This window comes from Bos indicus, chromosome 25 (assembly GCF_029378745.1).
Source record: "Bos indicus isolate NIAB-ARS_2022 breed Sahiwal x Tharparkar chromosome 25, NIAB-ARS_B.indTharparkar_mat_pri_1.0, whole genome shotgun sequence".
Lineage (NCBI taxonomy): Eukaryota > Metazoa > Chordata > Mammalia > Artiodactyla > Bovidae > Bos > Bos indicus.
Window position 1 is genome coordinate 286,107 of NC_091784.1, and position 22,075 is coordinate 308,181.

General features: G+C 46.0%; 1 protein-coding gene and 1 pseudogene across 6 annotated transcripts; both read right to left on the minus strand.

The window, feature by feature from the left end:
* Positions 1-824: 824 nt before the first annotated feature.
* LOC139179651 (large ribosomal subunit protein eL8 pseudogene) lies at positions 825-1,222 on the minus strand (annotated as a pseudogene).
* Positions 1,223-1,724: 502 nt separating this feature from the next.
* LOC139179649 (liprin-alpha-1-like) lies at positions 1,725-20,666 on the minus strand. 6 transcript variants are annotated; one of them, XM_070779292.1, is made up of 5 exons: positions 9,934-10,113; positions 6,201-7,527; positions 3,205-3,301; positions 2,778-2,982; positions 1,725-2,150 (listed from the first exon to the last, which is right to left on the minus strand). In XM_070779292.1, the coding sequence occupies exons 3-5, from the start codon at positions 3,237-3,239 to the stop codon at positions 2,031-2,033; spliced, it is 360 nt and encodes a 119-aa protein (XP_070635393.1). In that variant the 5' UTR covers positions 3,240-3,301; positions 6,201-7,527; positions 9,934-10,113; the 3' UTR covers positions 1,725-2,030. The 6 variants fall into 6 exon arrangements, with proteins under 6 accessions (XP_070635393.1, XP_070635395.1, XP_070635392.1 ...); XM_070779294.1 differs by lacking the exons at positions 6,201-7,527; positions 9,934-10,113 and adding an exon at positions 20,553-20,666; XM_070779291.1 differs by lacking the exon at positions 6,201-7,527.
* Between the last annotated feature and the right edge of the window lie 1,409 nt (positions 20,667-22,075).

The window sequence follows — 22,075 nt, forward strand, 5'->3', positions numbered from 1 at the left end:
TGTTTTACCCCATGAAGAAGTGAAGTGGGGTGTAGAGGAATGAATGTGAGGAATGCCCAGGAATGCAGGTGAGCTCCATGGATACAGTTTAAAGCAATGAGAGGAGCGAGGGCAATAGAGTGAGTCCTGCCCCCCTACCCAAACCCCCGCCCCAAGTCCAGCTTCTCTCTACAGACTTCATCATTGTTAATGGCTTGCCGTGTTTCCTCCAGAAGCTTTTCTACACCTGAGATGGAACTTCTTATTCATTATGGTTTATAGGGTTTAATATTGTTCTGAGTGCTTCTATTTGCTATGGGACACTTAGAGAATATTTTCTCACAATTAAAATATTCGGAGTTGATAACTACTCCTGTAACCTGTTCTGCACATTTTGGTGCAAGTCATTTTACATCCAGAAAGCAAGCGGTGCAGGCTGTGTCATTTGCTGTTTCATAGCACCAGCTGATTCTAAACCTGGAAACCCTGAGAGCCGAACTGGACCAGATGAGGCTACGAGGGGCTCCCTTCCTCCATGGGTAGGCCGCTCCCCCAAGCAGCTCCCCTCAGCACTGTCGAGTGTGACAAGGGCCTGTCTGGTGTGCGGACAGTATGACTGGGTGTTGCTCATGGTCACACCTCAAGGAGCCTTTAGCTTCGTGGCCAGTGAGAGAGAAGAGACAAACATTGTTCCTTAGGGTCAAACTTGGTAGCACGGAGTGGTAGTCACAGGATTGACAACACTCAAAAACACAGGCAGAGGTTTGGAACTGGGTGGGAGGGGGGCGACCAGTTGATATTTGGGTGTATTTATTTGAGGGGCCTGACAGACTGTGACACTGCTATTTCTTTTTTTTTGAAGGAGAATCTTTATTACTTTTATGTACAGAAAACTCCCTAGTGCGCTCAGCCCAGCTTGGTGGCCAGCTCTTTGGCCTTCGTCTTTTCCTGCTTGGCGATGCGCGCCACCGACTTCGGCCCCAGGATGTTGCCTCCCCAGTGACGACGGATCTCATCGTATCTGTCGTTGTAATTGGTCCTGATGGCTTCCACCAGCTTAGCCAGGGCACTCTTGTCCTCCGAGTTGACTTGTGTGAAGGCTACGGTGGTGCACGTCTTCCTGTGCACCAGGCGCCCCAGCCGGGCCTTGCCCTTGATGATGCAGTAGGGAACCCCCATCTTGCGGCACAGGGCAGGCAGGAAGACCACGAGCTGGAAGACAGCATTAGCGCTACAGTTATCTGAAGCAAAAGCGACACTGCTATTTCTTAAGAGTCGCAGAAGGTTAATAACCTGTAGTCTTTTTTACGTGAATGGAGACTGAGACATGACTTGTCATTGACTATGGTGGGAGGAATCACCTGGCTTGTGAATGAGGCAAGCAGATCAAAGTGTAACACAACTGGGTGCAGATTTCTCAAGCCTAGTTCTTCTAAAGCAGAGTTACACCACATGTATGAAACGCTCAAACCAGGACCAGAACTTGCTGCTGGTACAACTCCTGTGCGCCAGTTCAAAATCCATTTCAGGTCCCTCCCTAGTCATTAAGTAACCAATGTGGGCAAAGTCCTAACATTAAAAGTGAAAGGTCTTAAAAACGCTTTTTCCAGAATTCTGTATGTATTAAACTCTGCCACCTAATCTCCTGTTGCCGAAGAGTAGTGTGAATAGCTTATACAAACCTGTGCAAATATTTCTGTTTTGAGTTCTCATGCAGAATTACTCACACCAAGCTACTAAACAAGGACCCTTGCTGTACCACATGTTGGAGGGGTTCTCTCTGAGACGGTCTCACGGGGGAGGGGTGGGCAGGGTGGGCGCTGTCTGTCTGTGCACAGAGGAGAGGTGAGGCTCACAGGAGGAGGCCTGAACCCCCAGCACTCTTCTGTTTTCACAGTGACCGTTAGGTAGTTTCTCATAAATCATGACACCCACAGACACGACCGCCAGAAACATCATGATTCCACATGGTCACACAGCTCGGGCCTGAAGATCTGAGGGTGAGCAAACATCACTCGACTTGTCTGACTGTATCACTGTCACACATCCCTTCAAGGAGCGGAACCTGAGAAAACTCGAGAAGATGGCCAGGCAAGCTGCCTCAGCAGAGTCCACACAGCATGCTCCCATCTCTCCAAGAGAACGGGCTCCACAGACGTCACCAGACTCGCCTGAGTGAATCAGAAGGAAATTTCAGCATCATCAGGAACACATTTGACAGGGAGTTGTGGGGGTGGGGGTTGGGAGAGGATGAACCGGGAGACTCGGGTTGACATATATACAGCACTGATATTACACATAAAGTCAACGAGTAAGGACCTAGTGCACAGCACAGGGAAGTCTACTCAGTGCTCTGTGGTGAAGTAAATGGGCAGGAAATCTAAAAGAGAGGGAGATATGTAGATAGATAGATAGATAGATGACTGATTCACTTTGCTGTACAGCAGAAACTGACACAGCAGTGTAAAGCAACTATATGCTAATAAATGAATGAATGGATGAATGAATTTTTAAAAAAGGAACACACTGGGCACCCTAGAACTTGTAGAAATGAGGAGTCCACACCCAGGGTGCAGCACAGCGCTAGGGCTGCCCTAATGTTGGTTCACTGCCAACAGAATGCCTGGACCAGGCCTCTTCTACCCCAGAGATCTCAATGCAGAGGCGGGGAGGCAGCCAGTTGCGGTCTCGCTAGAGCTCTGCTCTTGCTCACGCAGCCATGCCAAGGCTGAGATCACCGGGAGAACAAGGGACCCACAGTCCACCTCAGGACAACAGACACAGCTGCCGTCACTCACTTTGTGGACATCCTGCTGCAGTTTCCTGTTCACATCCTCGGACTTGAGGAGGTCCTTCTTGGCCGTGTCCAGGTCCTCCTTCAGCTCTGTCACATGGGCAAAGAGGGCTGCCAGGCGCTCCTCCATCTGGCTCTGCTCCTGCTTGTCTATGACTTCCTGGAGGTCGATCACCTTAGCCAGGTCTTCCTCGTGGCTTAGAGGGTCTCTAAGGGGGAAAGGAAGCCTTAGACAGACTTGTTTTGAGAGGGAGGGACCACAGCACTTCTGGGCAATCGGTGAGGTCAAAACTGCCTTCTGCGCTCTGGGAGCTCACAAGACCCTCACAGCCACTCAGACCTACATGGTATGTTGGTGAGAGGTCCCAACAGCCCCACACAGACTGGATGGTAAGACAAGAAGCAGACAGAGAGTGAGACCAAGGACTTGCCTTTCCATTGGCGCTTGGCATGTTTTCTTGCTCATGATTTACATCAAGCACCCTGTGCATTAGTATCTTTTCCTGGTTATTCTCCTCTAAGAATCATCTGCTAAAACCAAAAAATTGAATTAGAGTAAAGAAATAAGTAAAGACAGCAAAACACCTGGAAAAATTCAAGTGTAAACTGAAAACGCAACATAAAAAGAAAATACATGGTGATGCTATCCATCCCGAATACCACCAGATGATTAGAGTCAGAATTTCTCTTCTACTGGACAAAGGGGTACTTAAGAGATCCTGCAGCTCTGAGCCACAAGTCTAGTTTACTAGTCATTAAAATAACCCAGGTGGGAAGGTCCTCAATCAGAACGATAAATGACATCTGATGCCCACCACTACAGTTTTCATTCTTTTTTTTTAAATGAAAGGATTCAAATGACAAACCCTTCATGGAAATTACACAATGACTGATCAAACTTACCTCTTTATATGTGGCACCTAATTCTTCTTCTAACAAACTACACCTTTTGAGTGCTACTTGTAATCACGCTCTCAACTCAAATAAAAGGGGCCGAGTCACTGTTTGTTGATGTGTGTATATACGTTAGTACACTTCTTAGTGTGTACTCACCCTAATACATGGATACTGTCACAGAACACCTTTAATGTCTCTCATTGATCTTAACGTCAAGAAAACATGCTTGTTAACAGCTTTAAATTCTAACTTTGAGAGAACAAAATGTTATCTGAAATTAAAAGCCTCCCCACAATAAAACCAACTAATCAATTCTTCCAAAACTCTAGGGTAGAAAACAGTAATCTCACAGGAATTCTTGCAGTAAACAAGGAACACTCTCCAACCTTGTTTTATAAGACTAGCATAACCTTGATACTAAAACCAACCAGGAAGAAGTACAAGAAAGTAAAATTACAGACTCTGAGTATAGATGAAATAATCCTAAATAAAACACTAAGAAATACAGTCCAACTGAAGGAGAATACATTGAGATCAGGTTGGGGTTGTTTTAGAATCACAAAATTTTTTAAAAGTTAAATCACATAAAAGAAAAATAATCACATAAAAGAAAAATTACCTGTTTCAAAATCTGCAGAAAATAAACTTAAGAAAAGTTAATGTAATAATTTTAGTTCATGACTAAGAAAAAACTCTTAGTAAACTAACAGAGAAGAATTTACATATTTTGATTAAACTATCTACAAAAAAGCTAATATCATGTGTGATGGTGAAATACTGAAAGCTTTTCCTCTGATAATGTGAAAGAGACAAGGATACTTATTCTTACTACTTCTGTTCACCAATGTACTCAGGACTTGAGATCCTAGTCCATACAATAAGGCAAGAAAAAGTAAAGGGTTATCACAGTTGCAAAGGGGAAAAAAAGAACTTATTTGCAGACATAATTGTGTATACATAAATAAATACAATTAGAATGATTTGAAATAAATGGATTTACCAAGTGAATATAGAAAAGTAAATTCTGTATCTATTAGGAATTTATAATGGCACTGAAAATATCAAGATATCTAATTAAACATGTGCAAGACATACAGCAAACTATAAACTTCTCAGATAAATTAAAGAAGATCTTAAAAAATGGAGAGCTATCTACATTGTGTTCATGGATTATAAGAACAACATAAAAGACACACACACACACACAGAGTTAACTGTGTGAGGTGATGTGTATGTAAGGCAATCATTCCATGACGTCTATGGGCATCAAGTCATCACAATGTAGACTTTAAATACACATAAACTGTATCTGTCAATGACTCCTTAGTGAAGCTGGGTGTCTAAAATCAGGGCCTGGCACCTGGTAGCTGGCAGGTGTGGGAACCCAGGTTCACATGCAGGCTGTACACACTCTTAATCACAGGTGAGACCTGAAGCAACCCAGCAACTCTCTATTTTTCTTTTTCTGTTTTGCTCTGTTCCCCTTGCCATTTGTGTTTAACAGATTCCCAGTATCGAGTGAGCCGTGTCAATGCAGCAATAACGTTTCCCCATCTAAGGCAGGAGCATGTAACACCAACAGACTTCCCATCGCCCTGAGATAACTGGGGTGCCCCATCACAACAGAAAGCAAAGAAACATGACAGTCCCCGAGAGAGAGCTGCCCCACGGCAGGGGAAACTAGGTCCACCAGACGTCCCAAGGGGACCCCCAGGGGTTTGGAGCCCAGGTTGGGCCCCTCAGCTTGAGGCCACACTTGCCTTTCCACCATTCGGGGGGTCCTGGCAGAAGAAAGCCAGGCCAAGGAAGGGGGATGGTGTGGCCGGCCCGTGCGACTCAGGGCAGGACTGACTTGGGTCTGTGCTGGGCTCCACATCCAGTCACCACCCTTGGAGTGTACAAAGCTCTTGGGATCATTGTAGGTTTTTGGCAAAAAGCAATGGAGCTGAAGTCACTTAGGATGGTTTTTTTTTTAAAAAAAATCCTCACTGAGGATTCACTCAGTGCCAGCCTCAGCCCCTAGTGAGATGCAGACTCCTGGTCATCCATGGCTGTGCCCGCAGCCTGCCATGGCAAGGGGAGGCTACCGGACACTGGGTGCCACATGGGGTTCTTCCTCCACTTTGAGTGAAGGGCTGCAACCCCCCAGGATGAACCCGGCTCAACCCTCCACCTCTGATGCTGAGGCGCCCTTGCCTCCCACGACCGGAGGATCCAGCCTCTCCCGGGACCTCCGTGTCACTGCACAAGCCTTGTCCATGCGGCCCCAGCAGGCAGGGTGAGTCCTGTGCAGAGCCCCCCAGCTCGCTGGTCTCGCTGCCCGCATCAGGGCCTTGTATGTCCACTGAATGAGTGGATGAGGGCCCCTCACAATGACGGTGATGGTGACGAGGAGGAGGAAGTGAAGCGGGCTGAGATCCAAGTGTCAGTCCTCGATTCAGCCATCTGTGTGTATGAACTCATTTAACCTCATGACAAGATTGTGTGTTGGGGTTAGGGGGTAGGGGGTGGGTCCTGCCACTGTTCTCACCTTGGAGCCAGCAAGTTCACTCTCAGTGTCCAGGAGTGGCTGCAGCCACTGGCCACAGACTGGACAGCTTTAACACAAATTCATTCCCCCCCAGTTCTCGAGTCAGAAACCTGTGATCAAGGTGTGGGCAGGGCTGAGCTCCCTCCAGAGGCTCCAGCGGAGGGTCCCTCTGGCCTGGTCCAGTCCTTCAGGGACGCCAGGCCTCCCTGGGCTTCTGGCCACATCACCCCGACCTCTGCATCCATCTGCACAAACCTTCTCCCCTGGGTGGCTCTGTGCCTCAGATCACCCCCTCTTTTCTTCCAAGGACACCTGTCGTTGGATTTAGGGTCCACATGCATCCCGGGTGATCTGGTGCAGAGGTCAGGAACTTACTTCCATTTGCCGAGACCTTTCATCAGAATAAGGCCACCTCTGGAGGCTGCAGAAGGATGGATGGCTTTCGGAGCCACCACTCAGCCCACCATACTTGTCATGAAGCCACAGGGCAGAGCCTCACTGGGCTTGGTGAAGGGAGCTTCGAAGAAGCAGGGCTCAGTCCTGGGGCTGCCTCAAGAAAACAGTTAGGATCAGGATACTCGGGCACAGAGACCGGATGGGCAGGGCTTGAAGGTGTGCTGGTGGGCGTGGGGCTCACCTGCAGGGAGCCTGGAGCCTGACATGACGGCCCAGGGCTGGGGGACACAGTGCATGGTTTGGGAATGGACACATCCCAGCACGGACGAGAGGAGGCAGGCCCGGGGGCTCAGGCCAGGGGAGTCCAGATCTTCCTGCTGCCCTCAAGGGGCAGGTCAGATGGGCACAGGAGGGAGCCGTGGTTTCAGTGACCTGGGTCCGAGTCCTGGTCTGCTGCTGTGTTGTCTCTGGTGAGTGACTCAGCCTCTCTGAGCCCACCGGAGAAGTGCTCGCTGGTGCCCAGGAAACAACGCATGCATATTGGAACTGGGAGAAGAATCCTCGTCACTTATTGGTACAGCTCAATCTTTTCTGGAGGCCATAACCAATGTCTTTATGTTTGATGTTCATTTCAAAGTCAAGAAGTTTTTAAAAAGATATGTGTGGCAAAGGATTTAATTGGACTTGGAAAGCCTCTTCTTTCTCCTTTATGAGCATGGCCATTTCATTATCATATGAGCAATAATGATATATGACTGAATATTCACATCACCAGTGAGAATTTCCCGAGTGCCAGACTCCAAGTTAAGTACTTCAGGATAACCCAGTGATGTAATGACTTGTTTCCCAGGTGGTTCAGCAGAAAAGAACCCGACAGCCAATGGAGGAGATGCAGGAGACCGGGGTTCAATTCCTGGGTTGGGAAGATCCCCTGGAGGAGGAAATGGCAACCCATTTCAGTATTCTTGCCTGAAAAATTCCACAGAGAGAGGATCTTAGGGGGCTACAGGGCTGCAAAGAGTTTGACATGTATGAGCCACTAAACATGCACACAGTCGTGTAAATACTGTTGTTATCTCTGACAAATGGTGAAGCTTCGGTGTTGTTGATTAGTCATCAGATTTTGTCTGATTCTTTGTGACCCCACGGAGTATACGCTGCATGGAATTCTCTAGGCCAGAATACTGGAGTGGGTGGTGTTTCCCTTCTCCAGGGGATTTTTCTGACTCCCCACATATTGTAAGACTAAACTTGAGAATTCTTGTTTTTATTTCATTTCAAATAGCCTTTGGGAATCTGAAAGGACAGTGTAGGTACTTTCAAGATATCTTCTGCAAAACAAAGCCCTTTCGGCAAATGTGGTCATAATATCCAGGTAGGTGTTGCTGTTGTAAGTGTCACATATCAGCCAGAGGCAAATTCTGAGCTCTTCCTCTGGCAGAAACAAATTGACAAAATAAGGCAAGAAAGAGAGCTGGGAAAACAAACCACATCAACAAGTGGAAAAGCATTCCCCATGAGACAAAGCTAGAGAAAAACCCAACATCCTTGTGGCCCAAAAACCCTCTTAGAAATGAATGTTCCATAGGGAAGAGATGAAACATGTCAAGTTCCAAGGAGAGGCAATGCCCATGGCCAGTGTAGCTTAGAGACGGCCTGACCACTCGATGAAGACACACACCAATGTAAACCCTTTGCAGACAGCAGTGACGGTCATCAGCATAGTAAGGGTTTAGTCTGGGGACAACCTGCCCTGGGCTCCAATAAGTGAGCAGACCTGGTTCTCTTCCTCTGCCCCCACACCATTCACTCATAATGGCAGCTCAGGTGCTTTCGTGCCCTGCCTGCCTGTCTGGCTCATCCATGAGCTTTGACCACCTCCAGGGAAGGACTCCACCTTCTCTTCTCTATGCGCCATGAATCTGCACACAGTGAGCCTTCAGAACCTCAGGAGACTCACCCCACCCCCACTATAGCCAGACCCTCCCCAGGCATTAAAACAGCTGTGGAATCACTTTGGCCCAAGTCCTACTTACGGATCCTTAGAGCCCACTACAGCCTCTACAGCATGATTAATCAGGCCCTTTATACACAGATTCCTGCCTGTCAGATCTGAGCTTTGGATTCATGGTCAGCTCTGTCCCTCCCGTGGCAGCCAGGTGGGTCGCAATGTAGACAAAGGAGCACAGGAGCTGAGTGTCAAGGGAAGCATTGAAAGGACAGTGATGGATGCAATCTGTTGCAAACTGAAGGAGGGTCCCTGCATGTCTCAGAAATGGCCTCTGGTGTGCAGGTGTCGAGAAGGGCCCCCACAGTGCAAAGGAAAGGGAGGTACTCGGGGGCAAAGGCTCTTGGCCTCTCCGGTAGCAGCTCCAGGTGGTAGCTGGTGAACAGTGGACAGCCAATGTGATCACATGAGCATGACGCTTATTCCCTCATAAAGAAAGAGAAAGGGGGCAGGGTGTGGGAGTGGATGTGGTGGGTTGGATGGAGGGACGTATCCTTCCTCTCTCCAGTGAAAATCGCTTTTTTGAGTCTCAGAGCTGCGAGAAGGCAGTTACCAAGTTAGGTCCCCACAGTATCCGGTGTGGGCTGGGTGTCTTAGCCCCCGTCACATGGACAAGCCACACCATATGGCTTCCCTGAGTTCGAACAGCAGGATCTGGGGGTTTTGTCTAGGTACACACTTCCTTGCTCTAGCTGTGTTACCCCCTTCTTTGAGCCCCAGTTTTGTCCTCTAGAAAAAGGACATCGATTGCTACCTTAGCAGGTTGCTACCTTAATCCCATGACGACTAATTAGGGTGATACTACAATGAATAGCTGGCCTTAAGAGATACTGGGCTTCCCTGACAGCTCAGCTGGTAAAGGATTCTCCTGCCATGCAGGAGACCCCGGTTTGATTCCTGGGTCGGGAATGCTGATCCGCTACAGAAGGGACAGACTACCCACTGCAGTATTCTTGGGCTTCTCTTGTGGCTCAGCTGGTAAAGAATCTGCCTGCAATGCGGGAAACCTGGGTTCAATCCCTGGACTGGGAAGATCCCCTGGAGAAGGGAAAGGCTACCCACTCCAGTATTCTGGCCTGCAGAATTCCATGGACTGTATAGTCCACAGGGTCGCCAAGAGGTGGACACGACTGAGGACTTTCACTTCACTTTCAAGAGATATGACCTGAATCCAGATTAAACTGGAGTCTCCCAGTGTCATCTGGCATTTCTTCCCTGAAGCCAGCCAAAACCCACACAGGTGCATTTCCAGGGTCTTCACGTAGCCAGCTGGACAGAAAACCCAGCGTAGTCCAAACAAGCTGGACAGTCAAGCAGGAGAGGACTCACGGGCAGACGGCTTCCCTCCGGTCTCAGGTGGAGCTCCGGGACCACAGCAGGAACCGGCGCTCTCAACCCCTGTGCTCAGCAGCACCTCCTTATCAGGCCAGCGGCTCTGCCCTAATGGGCGCAAGAAGGTCACCAACTGCCCCAGGTGAACTCACGCCCCCTCCCACTGCTGCAGCCTGACCTCACAGGGCCCCACCCCTTCCGGCAGAGCCAGCCCTCCTCTTCCTTTGAATCCAGCTTGAGGCCTGGTCCTGGGTCCCGATTGGTCAGTGCCAATCATGGTGGCCAGGGATGGAACACACTGATTGGCCAGGTCCAGGTCATGTGACCATACTCTCCAAGACACGTGTGAGCTGTTCACGCTCTGTCAGGGATGGAGAGAGTGCAATGCCCCCAGAGCAGGGCTGAGAGTCCGGTCACTCTGTCCGTGTGCTCAGTGTCCTGGGACATGCCTGCACATCATCTCTACACACCACTTTGTCTCCTCTGCAGACCAAATATTCATGACACACCTTTTCCCTTCCCAAGCGCTGTTTCACGCACTGACATTCAAGGGAGCATGACCTCCTTTTGGAAGGTAGGTTTGGAGATCCTCTCTTAAACTCTGGGCTTGTTCCTTGTATCATGTTAGAATAGTTTATTCAGTCTAAAAACCCTCACTGAGCACCACCATATGCTGCTTTGCCTATTCAGGATTCTTAGCTGTTCTGAGTAGAGGGCATGGCCTAGGGGCCTCCTTAAGGGAATGAATTTTTTCCAAGGAAGTACCTGAGAGGCTGAATCACTGAATCACTTTGCTGTAAACCCTAAACAAATTATTGTAAATCAACAATACCTCAATTTAAAGAAAAGATATTCCCTCATCAAAAATGGTTCGAAATTTTGTAAAGCTTTTCCTTCAATTGTTGGTTTTTAGTACGTGTCTAATTGATTTGGTGCTGTCTTTTGAGGAAGGGATCCAACTTACTTTCCCACATGGATACCAAATTGTCCCAATGGGACGATTCCTTTGTCCTTTCTCCTGGAAATATCCTTTCTGCGTTTACACATTAAGAAGCTTCTTTTAACAATGCCAAGTATCAAGAACTTCAGATCTTTGGAAATTTGTACAGCACCTCAGAAGCATGTTTCCATTTCTGTGTCTTCTCTTCACACTTCACCATTGCCTGTTTCTAGTATACACAAGTACCCTCAGAGGGTTCTCTGTAGTGAACCATGTATGTTTCTGTGAGGACAGAGGATGTGAGCACAGAGGAGGGACTGAGTGACCCTAGTGACCATGTAACCATGCTCAGCAACCTCAATATTAAGTCTGGCTGAGACTTCCTAAGGCAAGGTCTGTGTTTCTCCCTCTTGCTGTCCGGATATGCAAAATGATGTTGGTGGATTGGGACTTGGGTCCCTGGGTCCAGCAGTGTAGAGATATACCCATAGCCTGCTTTTCCATTATATTTTCCTCCTGTGGGCTCTGCTGAGCTGGTGTGGAGATATTTCTGCTAAAGGCCTGAGAGGTAGTCAATCCTTCTGCTTCTCATCCCCTGCCCTGTCTGTACTTCTGTCATTTTTTTTAAATATAGCTAATTTTCAATGTTGTTAGTCCTTGTGTCATTCTGACTCTCAGGCACCTGTGGTTTAATAGACCTCCAAGTCCCAAGAGCTCTTTGCCTGGTGGAGACCTGGAGAACTCAGGGAGCAGCACCACATCACACAGGAGCCCGGACCAGAGAGAAGGTTCTTGCCAGGAAGGCTCCATCCCTGCTGGGGGTGGGGTGGGGTCGGGGTTCACATCTGATTGTGCATCCCCCGGGCCTTCGGTGCAGGCCCCACTCTGAGATCTGGAAAGGAGGTGGCTTCCCTCCCTGACAGAACTAGTATTTTTTTTGTCCTCATCATTGTCCAGTCCCATTTGGCTCCCAGGCTCTACACTTGACCCTCACCCACAGGATCAGGAGAGCCCAGTTCTAGAGGAGTTTCATACAGGGAGAGGCTCCCGGAGACACGCCAATGCCCGGGCCTAAATAAGCATTTCCTTGGAGTTTCACAGCCCTGGGAGGAGATACTGGGTTTGTGTCCACTTTACAGTTGAATATGTTGAGCCTCAGATCATTGTGTGATTTGCCCTGGGTCACTCTGCAGGTCAGTGTAAGGTGGGATTTGAATCCAGACTCTATGTCTTGGAGCCTGTGACTGTACAGGTGTTTCTGCTTGTCGGTAAAATTTATTTCATGGTTGTTGTTGTTGTTTGATGCATTTGTATATGGTACTGTTCTGTTCTCTCTCTGATGGCTCATATCCTGCTACATTGCTGAGTTTATTAGTTTTAATACTTGTTACTTGGTGGAGTTTTTATGGTTTCATATAAATCCTGTCATAATCAAATAGTGGCAGTGTAACTTCATTTGTTCCAATGGGGATGCTTTTATTTCCTTTTCTTGCCTAGTTATTCTGGGTAGGACAGTTCCACTACTATGTTGAACAAGATTGGGGAGAGTGGGCATCCTTGTACTATTCCTGATCTTTTAGGAAAATCTTTCACCTCTTTACCACTGACTTGGATGTTAGCTGTGGGCTTGTCTTATATACCCTTTAGGATGTTCCATGTTTAACCACTGTATTGAGAGATTGTTCCAAAATTGATGTTACACTTTGTTGAAAGCTTTTTCTGCAATTATTGAGAAGATCACATGATTTCATTCTTAGTTTTGCTCATATTGTGTATCACAGTGATTGATGTGCAAATAATAAATCATGCTTGCAGGCACAGAATAAATTCCATTTGATCATAGTGTATGATTCTTTTTAATGTGTCTTCAGTTTGGTTTGCTAATATTCTTTTGAGGATTTTTACATCCATGTACACCAGAGTCAGGGTTCTCTGGTGGTTCATATGGTAAAGAATCTGCCTGCAATGCGGGAGACCAGGGTTTGACCCCTGGGTCAGGAAGAGCCCCTTGAGAAAGGAATGGCTACACACTCCAATATTCGTGCCTGGAAAATTCTGTGGACAAAGGACCTGGTGGGCTACAGTCCATGGGTCACGAATAACTGGACATGACTGAGTGACTCACACTTACAAGAGTGCTTCTTGACATTCTTAATATCTAAATTTAAGATTTTATCTCAGTCAAAAATTACAGCCTAAGGCAAAAATGTCAAAAGTCCAAGAGTCCTTAGGAGTAAATGAGAATACGGCATAACAGATGAAAGCAAGAAGGACTCGACATAATGTACTTTTCATAAGAATTTTAGATCTTCAGAGGAATTCTCACTGAACTGAATTAAAATGCAAGCTTTAGTTTAAAATGCAAACCTTTTTTGGTATTATGTTTCTATGTTGAGACTGAAATGTTATTATGTATGTGTGAGATATTAAGCAATACTGTGTAGCTATTAAAATCATATTTTCAAAACCTTTAATGACATATATAAGCACTTATAGTGGGAAAATAGCTAGGAATAGAAGATGATCCCATATAGCTTTAGATGACAGTACAAATATGTTGAATGATAGTTTTCAGATTGTATTTATTAATTTTTAATTGAAGGATAACTGCTTTACATTGTTTGGTTTGTTTTCCTCATACAACAACACGAATAGGCCATAAGTATATTATCCACTCTTTGGTGAGCCTGCCTCCCACTTCCCGCCATCCTACCCTCTAGGTCGTCACAGAGGACAATGCTGGGCTCCCCATGTTATACAGCAACTTCCCACTAGCTAGCTATTTTACATATGGTAGTAGGTGATGTTTCAGTGCTACTCTCTCAATTCATCCCACCCTCTCCTTCTCCAGCTGAGTTCACAAGCCCTTCCTCTACATCTGTGTATCTATTTCTGCCCTTCAAATATTCACCAGTACCATTTTACAAGATTCCATGTGTATGCATTCATATAATATATTTGTTTTTCTCTTTCTGACTTACTTCACTCTGTATCACAGTTTCTAGGTTCATCTACGTCAGTTAAACTGACTCGTATTGCTCCTTTTCGTGGTTGAGTAATATTCCATTGTGTATATGTTCCACGACTTCTTTATACATTGTTCTCTTGATAGACATTAGGTTGCTTCCATGCCCTGGCTATTTTAAATAGTGCTGCAGTGGACATTGGGGTAGATGTGTCTTTTTAGAGGTATGGTTTTCTCCGGGTATATGGCCAGTAGGGGATTGTTGCATCATATGGTAGCTTTATTCCTACTTTTTAAAGAAACCTACATTCCTTCTCCATAGTGGCTGTATCCATTTACATGTCTACCAACAGTGCAAGAGGGTTCCCTTTCTTCCATGTCCTGTTCAGCATTTATTATTTGTAGAATTGTTGATGATGGCCATTCTGACTGGTGTAAGGTGATACCTCACGTAGTTTTGATTAGCATTTCATTAATAATGAGTGATGTGGAGCATCTTTGCATGTGTTTGGTGACCTTCTTAATGTCATCTTTGGATAAATTTGTTCATGTCTTCTGGTCACTTTTCAGTTGGTTGCTTTTTATCTGATATTAGGCTCGATGATCTACTTGTGTACTTTGTAGACAATCCTTTGTCAATTGCTTCATTTACAATTGCTTTCTCCTATTCTGAGGGTTGTCTTTTCATCTTGTTTATAGTTTTCTTTGCTGCTTATATACTTTGAAGTTTCTCTAGATGCCATTTATTTTTATTTCAGTCATTCTCGGAGGTCTTGCTGTGATAAATGGCAAAGAGTGTTCTGCCTATGTTTTCCTCTAAGAATTTTATAGTTTCTGGCCTTACATTTGGTCTTTAATCCATTGTGAATTATTTTTGTGTATAGTATGAAGAAGTGTTCTAATTTCATTCTTTTACATGTAGTTGTCCAGTTTCCCAGCACCACTTACTGAAGAGGCTCTCTTTTCTGTCCTTTCTCCATTGTACATTCTTGCCTCCCTTGTCAAAGAAAAGATGCCTATAGGAGTGTGGGTTCATCTCTCAGCTTTGTGTCTTGTTCCTTTGCTCTCTGTTTCTGCTTTTGTGCCTGTACCATAGTGTCTTGGGAGTATAGTCTGAAGTCAGAAGGTTGATTCCTCCAGTTCCACCTTTCCAAGATTGCTTTGGCCCTTCTGGGTCTTTTTTCCCCCCATATAAATTGTAAAATTATTAGTCCTAGTTCTTTAAAAAAATGTCATTGGTTGTTTGATAGGGATGAATTGAATCTTCAGATTGCTTTGGGTAGTATAGTCATTTTCACAACATTGATTTCTTTCAAGTCAAGAACAAGGCATATCTTTCTATCTGTTTGTTTCAACTTGGCTATCTTTCATCATACAGCCTGTCTTTCTGCATACACGTGTTTTGTCTGTTTAGATAACTTTATTCCTAGCTATTGGGGAAGAAAAATGGAAACCCACTCCAGTACTCTTGCCTGGAAAATCCCATGTACAAGGAGCCTGATAGGCTACAGTCCATGAGGTCCCAAAGAGTCGGACACGACTGAGCGACTTCACTTTCACATTTCACCTTCATGCATTGGAGAAGGAAATAGCAACCCACTCCAGTGTTCTTGCCTGGAGAATCCCGGGGATGGGGGAGCCTGGTGGGCTCCCATCTATGGGGTCGCACAGAGTCGGGCGTGACTGACGTGACTTAGCAGCAGCAGCATTCCTAGCTATGCTATTCTTCTTGTTGCAGTGGGGAATGGCACTTTCTTCTTAGTTTCTCTTTCTGATTTTTCTTGTTGTGCTGTAAGTCTGCAAAGGATTTCTGTGTATTAATTTTGTATCCTGGGCTTTACTAAATTCATTGATTAGCTCTAGTAATTTTCTGGTTATATCTATAGGGTCTTCTATGAATAGAAACAGGTCATCTGCAATCAATGACAGATGGACTTCTTCTTTTCCAATATGCGTTCTTTCTCGTTTTCTTCTCTGATTGCTGTGTCTATGACTTAAAAAACTATATTGATTAATAGGAATAGAGTGGGCCCCATGATCTTGATGCTGATCTTAGAGGAAATGCTTACATTTTGACACCATTGAGGATAATGTTTGCTGAGAGATTTTCCTATATGACCTTTCTTATGTTGAGGTATGTATCTTCCATGCCCATTAATGGAGTGCTTTTTAAACTGGTATTTAATTTTGTCAAAACCTTTCTCTGCATCGATCAAGATTATCATATGCTTTTTATCTTTCAGTTTGTTAATATAGTGTATCACATTGATTGATTTGCAGATAGCGAAGAATCTTCGAATCCCTGGGATAAACCCCACTTGAACTTGGTGTATGATCCTTTTCATGTGTTTTTGTTTGGTTTTTGCTACAATTTTCCCCAGGATTTTTGCGTTGATGTTCATCAGTGATGTTAGCCTGTAATTTTCTTTTCTGTGTAGCATTTCTGCTTCCTTTTGGTTCATGGTGATGGTGGCCTCGCAGAATGAGTTGGGAATGCTCCTCCCTCCACATTTTTCTGGAACAGTTTGACCAGCATAGGTATTATCACATCTCTCCCATTTGAGAGCATTCATCTGTGAAGTCCTGGGCATTTCTTTGTTGGAGACTTTTGATCCCAGTTAGTAGTGCTTGTGATTGATCTGTTCATAGTTAGAGCTTGTGACTGGTGTTGGTGCTTGACTTATTCATATTTTCTATTTCTTCCTGGTTCAGTCTTAGAAGATTGTACTTTTCTAAAAATTTGTCCATTTGTCCCAGGTTATCCATTTTATTGTCATGCAGTTGTTTCTAATTGTCTCTTATGATCCTTTCTCTTTCTGTATTGTCTGTTGAAACGTCTCCTTTTTCATTTCGAGTTCATTTGAGTGGGCTGCCTTCTATGGGGTCACATAGAGTTGGACACGACTGAAGCGACTTAGCAGCAGCAGCAGCAGCATATAAGGCTCAGCGACCCCGAGCTTTCCCAGATGTGGGATTTTTAGTGCTAAAACCAGGACAGCCCTGGGCAAACCAGGATCCTGGTCACCCTAGTTCTGTGTATCATCTTCCTCAATCCTGAATGCTCCCCCTTGTCTGTCCCACCCCGTGTTTACTATCCAATACTCCTCATCCTCCGTTTCTGCTTGCACATCACTTCTGCTGCCCCCAGGGAGTGGTGTATTCATCCTGTCTAGGCGCTCTGGGGCTTCCCAGGAGGCACTAAACAGAAAGTGAAAGTGTTAGTCGCTCAGTCATGTCCTGACTCTTTTGCAACCCCATGGACTGCAGCCCACCAGGCTCCTCTATCCATGGAAATCCCAGGCGAGAATACTGGTACCTATGCCCTTCTCCAGGAGATGTTCCTGACCTGGGGATAGAACCCAGGTCTCCCGCATTGCAGGTGAAATCTTTATCATCTGAGTCACCAGGGGTGCTAGTGGAAAAGAACCCGCTGCCAGTTCAGGAGACCCAAGAGACGTGGGTTCGATCCCTGGATCTGGAGAAATAAATGGCAACCCACTCCAGTATTCTTGCCCGGAGAATCCCATTGATAGAGGAGCCTGGCGGGCTACAGTCCAAGGGATCTCAAAGAGCCAAACATGACCGAGTGACTTAGGACAAATGCTCAGGCTCTCCTGGCAGTGACCACTGTGTTCTAACAGCTTCTCTGTCTCTCTTCAAGTTATAAACTCATTAAAGACTGAGGCAGTTTTTTTTTTTTTTTCCTTCTACCTATAATCTCAGAGCCTAGCAGAGATTCTGGTGCACAGTAGGTGTGCAATGAAGTTTTATTGATTTAATGACTATCAGTATCAACATATCAAGTGTCATCTATTTCATATCACTACGTGGGATGTTATGGACTGAATGTTTGGGTCCCCTCCAAAACTCATATGTTGAAGTCTTAACCCCCAGAGCGGCTGTATTTGGACATGGAGCCCTTAGGGAAATGCATGAGTGTGTGCTAAGTCACTCAGTCGTCTCCAACTCTCTGTGACCACATGGACTGTAGCCTTCCAGGCTCGTCCGTCCATGGGATATTCCAGACAAGGATACTGGAGTGGGTTGCCATATCCTCCTCCAGGGGATCTTCCTGACTCAGGGATCAAGCCTGAGTCCCAATGCAGGGGGCCTTGGTTTGATCCCTGGTCAGCAAACTAGATTGTACATGCCACAACTCAGCCCTGGTGTGATTAAATAATTTTTTTTTTTAATTCAAGTAACCCTAAATTCAACACTATACTTTAAAAACAGCATGTGCAGATTGAGCCTATTCCTGTTACAGTCACTCTATCTATGTTGCTCTCTCTCCATCCTTCTATCTGTATTTGTTATAACAGTGTTCATCAACTGTGGATATTTGTAGTATTTCTGTGATCATAAAGTCAGGATGATTTGAACTTAGGTAATAAAAAGAACTGGAGAAGGAAATGGCAACCTACCCAGTGTTTTTACCTGGAGAATCCCCGGGACGGGGGAGCCTGGTGGGCTACTGTCTATGGGGTCGCCCAGAGTCGGACACAACTGAAGCGACTTAGCAGCAGCAACAGCAAAAAAAAAAAGAGAGAGAGAGAGAGAGAGACACCAAGAGATCGCTCTTTCTCCCCCTCCCTCCATCCCCCTCGCTTTTTCCCCCTGCAGAGTCACCTAGGAAAGACCATGTGAGCACACACTGAAAAGGAGCTCCCAAAGGGAGCTCTCAGCAGACATTCACCCTGTCAACATTGGGTCTCAGGCTTCCAGCCTCCAGAGTGGTGAGAAAACAAATTTCTGTAGTCAAAGCCACCAGCCTATGGTATTTTGTTATGGCGCACCCAGCGCGATAACACAGGGGTCGTACCCAGTTCATATAACCATGCTGTGATGATTGATGGGTGTGGTCACACAGGCACCCTCCTGAGTCAGAGAGCTGCTTTCTATTCCAAAACCCTTCCAATAATACTTCCCATCCCATTTTAAGAACATAAGTGTTCCACATGACAAGATTGACAAACCTATTTTTCTATCATTCTGCTTTACTTCTGCAAACAAGTATCTTAGAATAGTAACTTCTGGGACTGGAAATGGTTACATGAATACGTGGTTCAGTTTCAAATGTATGACTAATATTTTTTGCAGCTAAGTAGCATTTTGTTTTCCAATGATACATTAAAGCCCATTTATGTTACTGAGTATGCATAATTAATTCCTCCTTTGGAAATGTCTTTGTTTTCTCCACTGAGCTGGTGATTCTTCATCGTCCCACTCAAATCCTACCACTCCCCTCCCACCCCTGGCCACACTTGTCATCCCGTTCCCTGCCTCAAAGCCTGACATCTACAAGCTGCAGCCCCCAGGCTTTGCTGTTCTCAGTGCCTCTTTCTAGGCTCTTCGAGTGTGAAGAGAGGAGTGTGAAGGGCGGGGAGAGAGAGGGGTGGGTCTTCTCCCTCCCTCCCTCCCTGCCAGAGCCTGGTCTCCACCATGGGTGCCTTCCTCTGTCATATAGCACCCATGCCGGGTGGCCCCTCTCCTATGACCACAGCTCTGGATGGGTTCTAGGAATAGCACACCCTTTCTCTTTTGTTTCTCCACGCCCAAGGATGATGGAAGCTTCTGCTGTTAATAGTTCCCAGTGGCTTCTCCATTCGTCTTGATTCTCTTTACCTTGCCCACAGTGTGAGTTAAGGGTTGAGTTGTAACCCCTGCCCCCAATTCCTATGTTGAAGTTCTAACCCCCAAGACCTCAGAAAGTGACTGTCTTAGGAGAGTGTCTTCAAAAAGGTAATTAAAGTTAAACAAAGTCATACAGGTGGACCCTAATCCAATCTGACTTGTGTCCATATAGTAAGAGGCCCAGGTGGCACTAGTGGTAAAGAACCCGCTTGCCAATGCAGGAGACATAAGAGATGTGGGTTCGATCCCTGGGTCTGGAAGATCACCTTGGAGGAGGGCATGGCAACCCACTCAAGTATTCTTGCCTGGAGAATCCCATGGACAGAGGAGCCTGGTGGGCTACAGTCCATGGGGTGCCAAAGAGTCGGACATGACCGAGCAACTTAGCATATACACAGTAAGAGAAGATTAGGACATCAACAAGCAGAGAAGGAAGACAGTCTGTGGGCAAGGCAGCTGTCTGCAAGCCAAAGAGAGAGGCCTCAAAAGAAACCAACCCTGCCCACATCTTAATCTTGGACTTCCCAGCCTCCAGAAAATAAATGTCTGTTGTTTTTAAGCCACTCATCAATTGTGGTGGTGGCTTAGTCACTCAGTCATGTCCAACTCTTTGTGAACCTGTGGGCTGTAGCCCACCAGGCTCCTCTGTCCATGGGATTTCCCAGGCAAGAATACTGGAGTGGGTTCCCATTTCCTTCTCCAGGGCATCTTCCTAACCCAGGGATCAAACCTAAGTCTCCTGCATTGCATGCTGTTTCTTTACCTCTGAGACATCAGGGAAGCCCACTTATCAATGGTACTTTTGTTACAGCAGCCTAAACGGACTAAGGTTTTGTTACAGCAGCCCCAGGAAACTATGACACCATGGTCAATCGTCCCATCACTAAACCACTTGTGGAGCCCTGGGGATGTGCTGGTTATATCCTTCTCGGACCTGGTCTCACACAGCCAACCTCACCAAGGACACTTATCATATGTCCCTTTATCCACTCCATGGTATCTATCATCACATTCCTAAGTTTATAAATATGTCAACGTTTGTGTTGTGAATACCTGTTCCTGAAATACTGCAGGACTTACTTTCACAATAAGGTTCCTAAGCTGTTTCTAAGCGAGGAGCCAAGTGACATCCAAGTCTCTGTGTGGAGCATCTTCTCATTTTAGGAAAAATCTTATCACATTTTTTACATCAGCTGCTGCTGGAAGGCCTGGGGTGATGACTGAAGTCCAGAGAGCTTTTGGAGATGCTGTGTGAGAGTTTTTGTTGCTGCTTCAGTGGCTGGGAGACCCAGTGGCTGGTGAGGAAGCTGAGCAAGGTGAGCTGGAACATGTAGGGAGGCCCTGGGTTCTGCATTTAAGGAGATCTAGGGAGAAAAAAAAGATACCACTACAGTGAGAGTTGTTAGAACAGCAGAAAAAGCTATCTAATTCAACTTATTGAAGGAATATAAAGGGCTTCCCTAGTGGCTCAGTGGGAAAGGATCCACCTGCCAAGCAGGAGATGTGGGTTTAATTCCTGGGTTGGGAAGATCCCTGGGAGAAAGGAATGGCATTGCACTCCAGTATTCTTGCCCGGAGAATTCCATGGACAGAGAGGCTGGTTGGCCAAAGGCGGACACAACCTAGTTACTGACCAATGACAAAGTAGTGTAAAACAATTTTATAAAATCATAGGACGGGATGGGATTTATTGAGATGTCCCAGTTTTACCACCTTCCGCCTCATTCACCCCTCAAGTATTGAGTTACTCCTAATAAATACATTTCTTTGTCTCCAAAGCACTTTCACAACCATATTTCATTTGAGCCTCAAGGAAATTGTGTAAGGTAGATAGGGAGGTATTAATGTTTCCATTTTCCAAATAAATGAAACTGAAGAGCAGGTAGTTGGAATACCAGCATTCAAGGAGCTAAAAAGTGTTAGAGCTGGGCCTGGAGACTCGTGATCCTCAGACCAGGTGGGTATTGATAGAGTTCCCATCGTTTAGCCTCCCTGCTAATCTGAGCATGCACACTAAAGACTGATGTCACACGTGGACATTCCATCCAAAACTCAGAGTGAGGAAGGACTTCTCAACATCTGGCCGTGAGCAGGAAAGGCAGAGGAAGGGAGCGAGTGCGAGAAAGACCTAATACGAGCTGAGTTTACAGGGAGCAGGAAGGGGCACATGCACTCTTATCTGAGCCCCGACTGGGCAGAGCAACACAGGAGAGCAAGTAGATGTACAGAGGCTGAGCCTCTCCGAACACGGTCCCCCTCCCAACTCCATATTCAGCTGGCAGGCCCCAGGAGTCAGGTCATCCATTACCTCCCTCTAATGCTCTGATGGATATGTTTGCAACACACAGGGTTTCCATTAATCTGGGGAAAGTCCTACTTTAGGCTTTCACTGAACCTGAAATTGCTTCAGCCATGACTGCTGTCTCCAGTGAACTGGGTCCCTCTTCTTCCACAGAGATGCCCCACACAGGCTGCTCTCGCCTGCACCCTCCACCTGCCTGTCTCTCTCTATATATATATATCTTTAAATTGGAGAGTAATTGCCTTACAATGGTGTGGTGCTCTCTGCCGTACATCAGTATTAATCAGTCATAATGATATAT

Coding starts and splice junctions, on each gene's coding strand:
- LOC139179649 (XM_070779294.1), bottom strand. CDS start 3,239: ATGAGCAAGAAAACATGCCAAGCGCCAATGGAAAG. Junction 2,983..3,204: donor TGCCAAGCGCCAATGGAAAG/GCAAGTCCTTGG, acceptor TTTCCCCCTTAG/AGACCCTCTAAGCCACGAGG. Junction 2,151..2,777: donor TGCAGCAGGATGTCCACAAA/GTGAGTGACGGC, acceptor TGATTCACTCAG/GCGAGTCTGGTGACGTCTGT.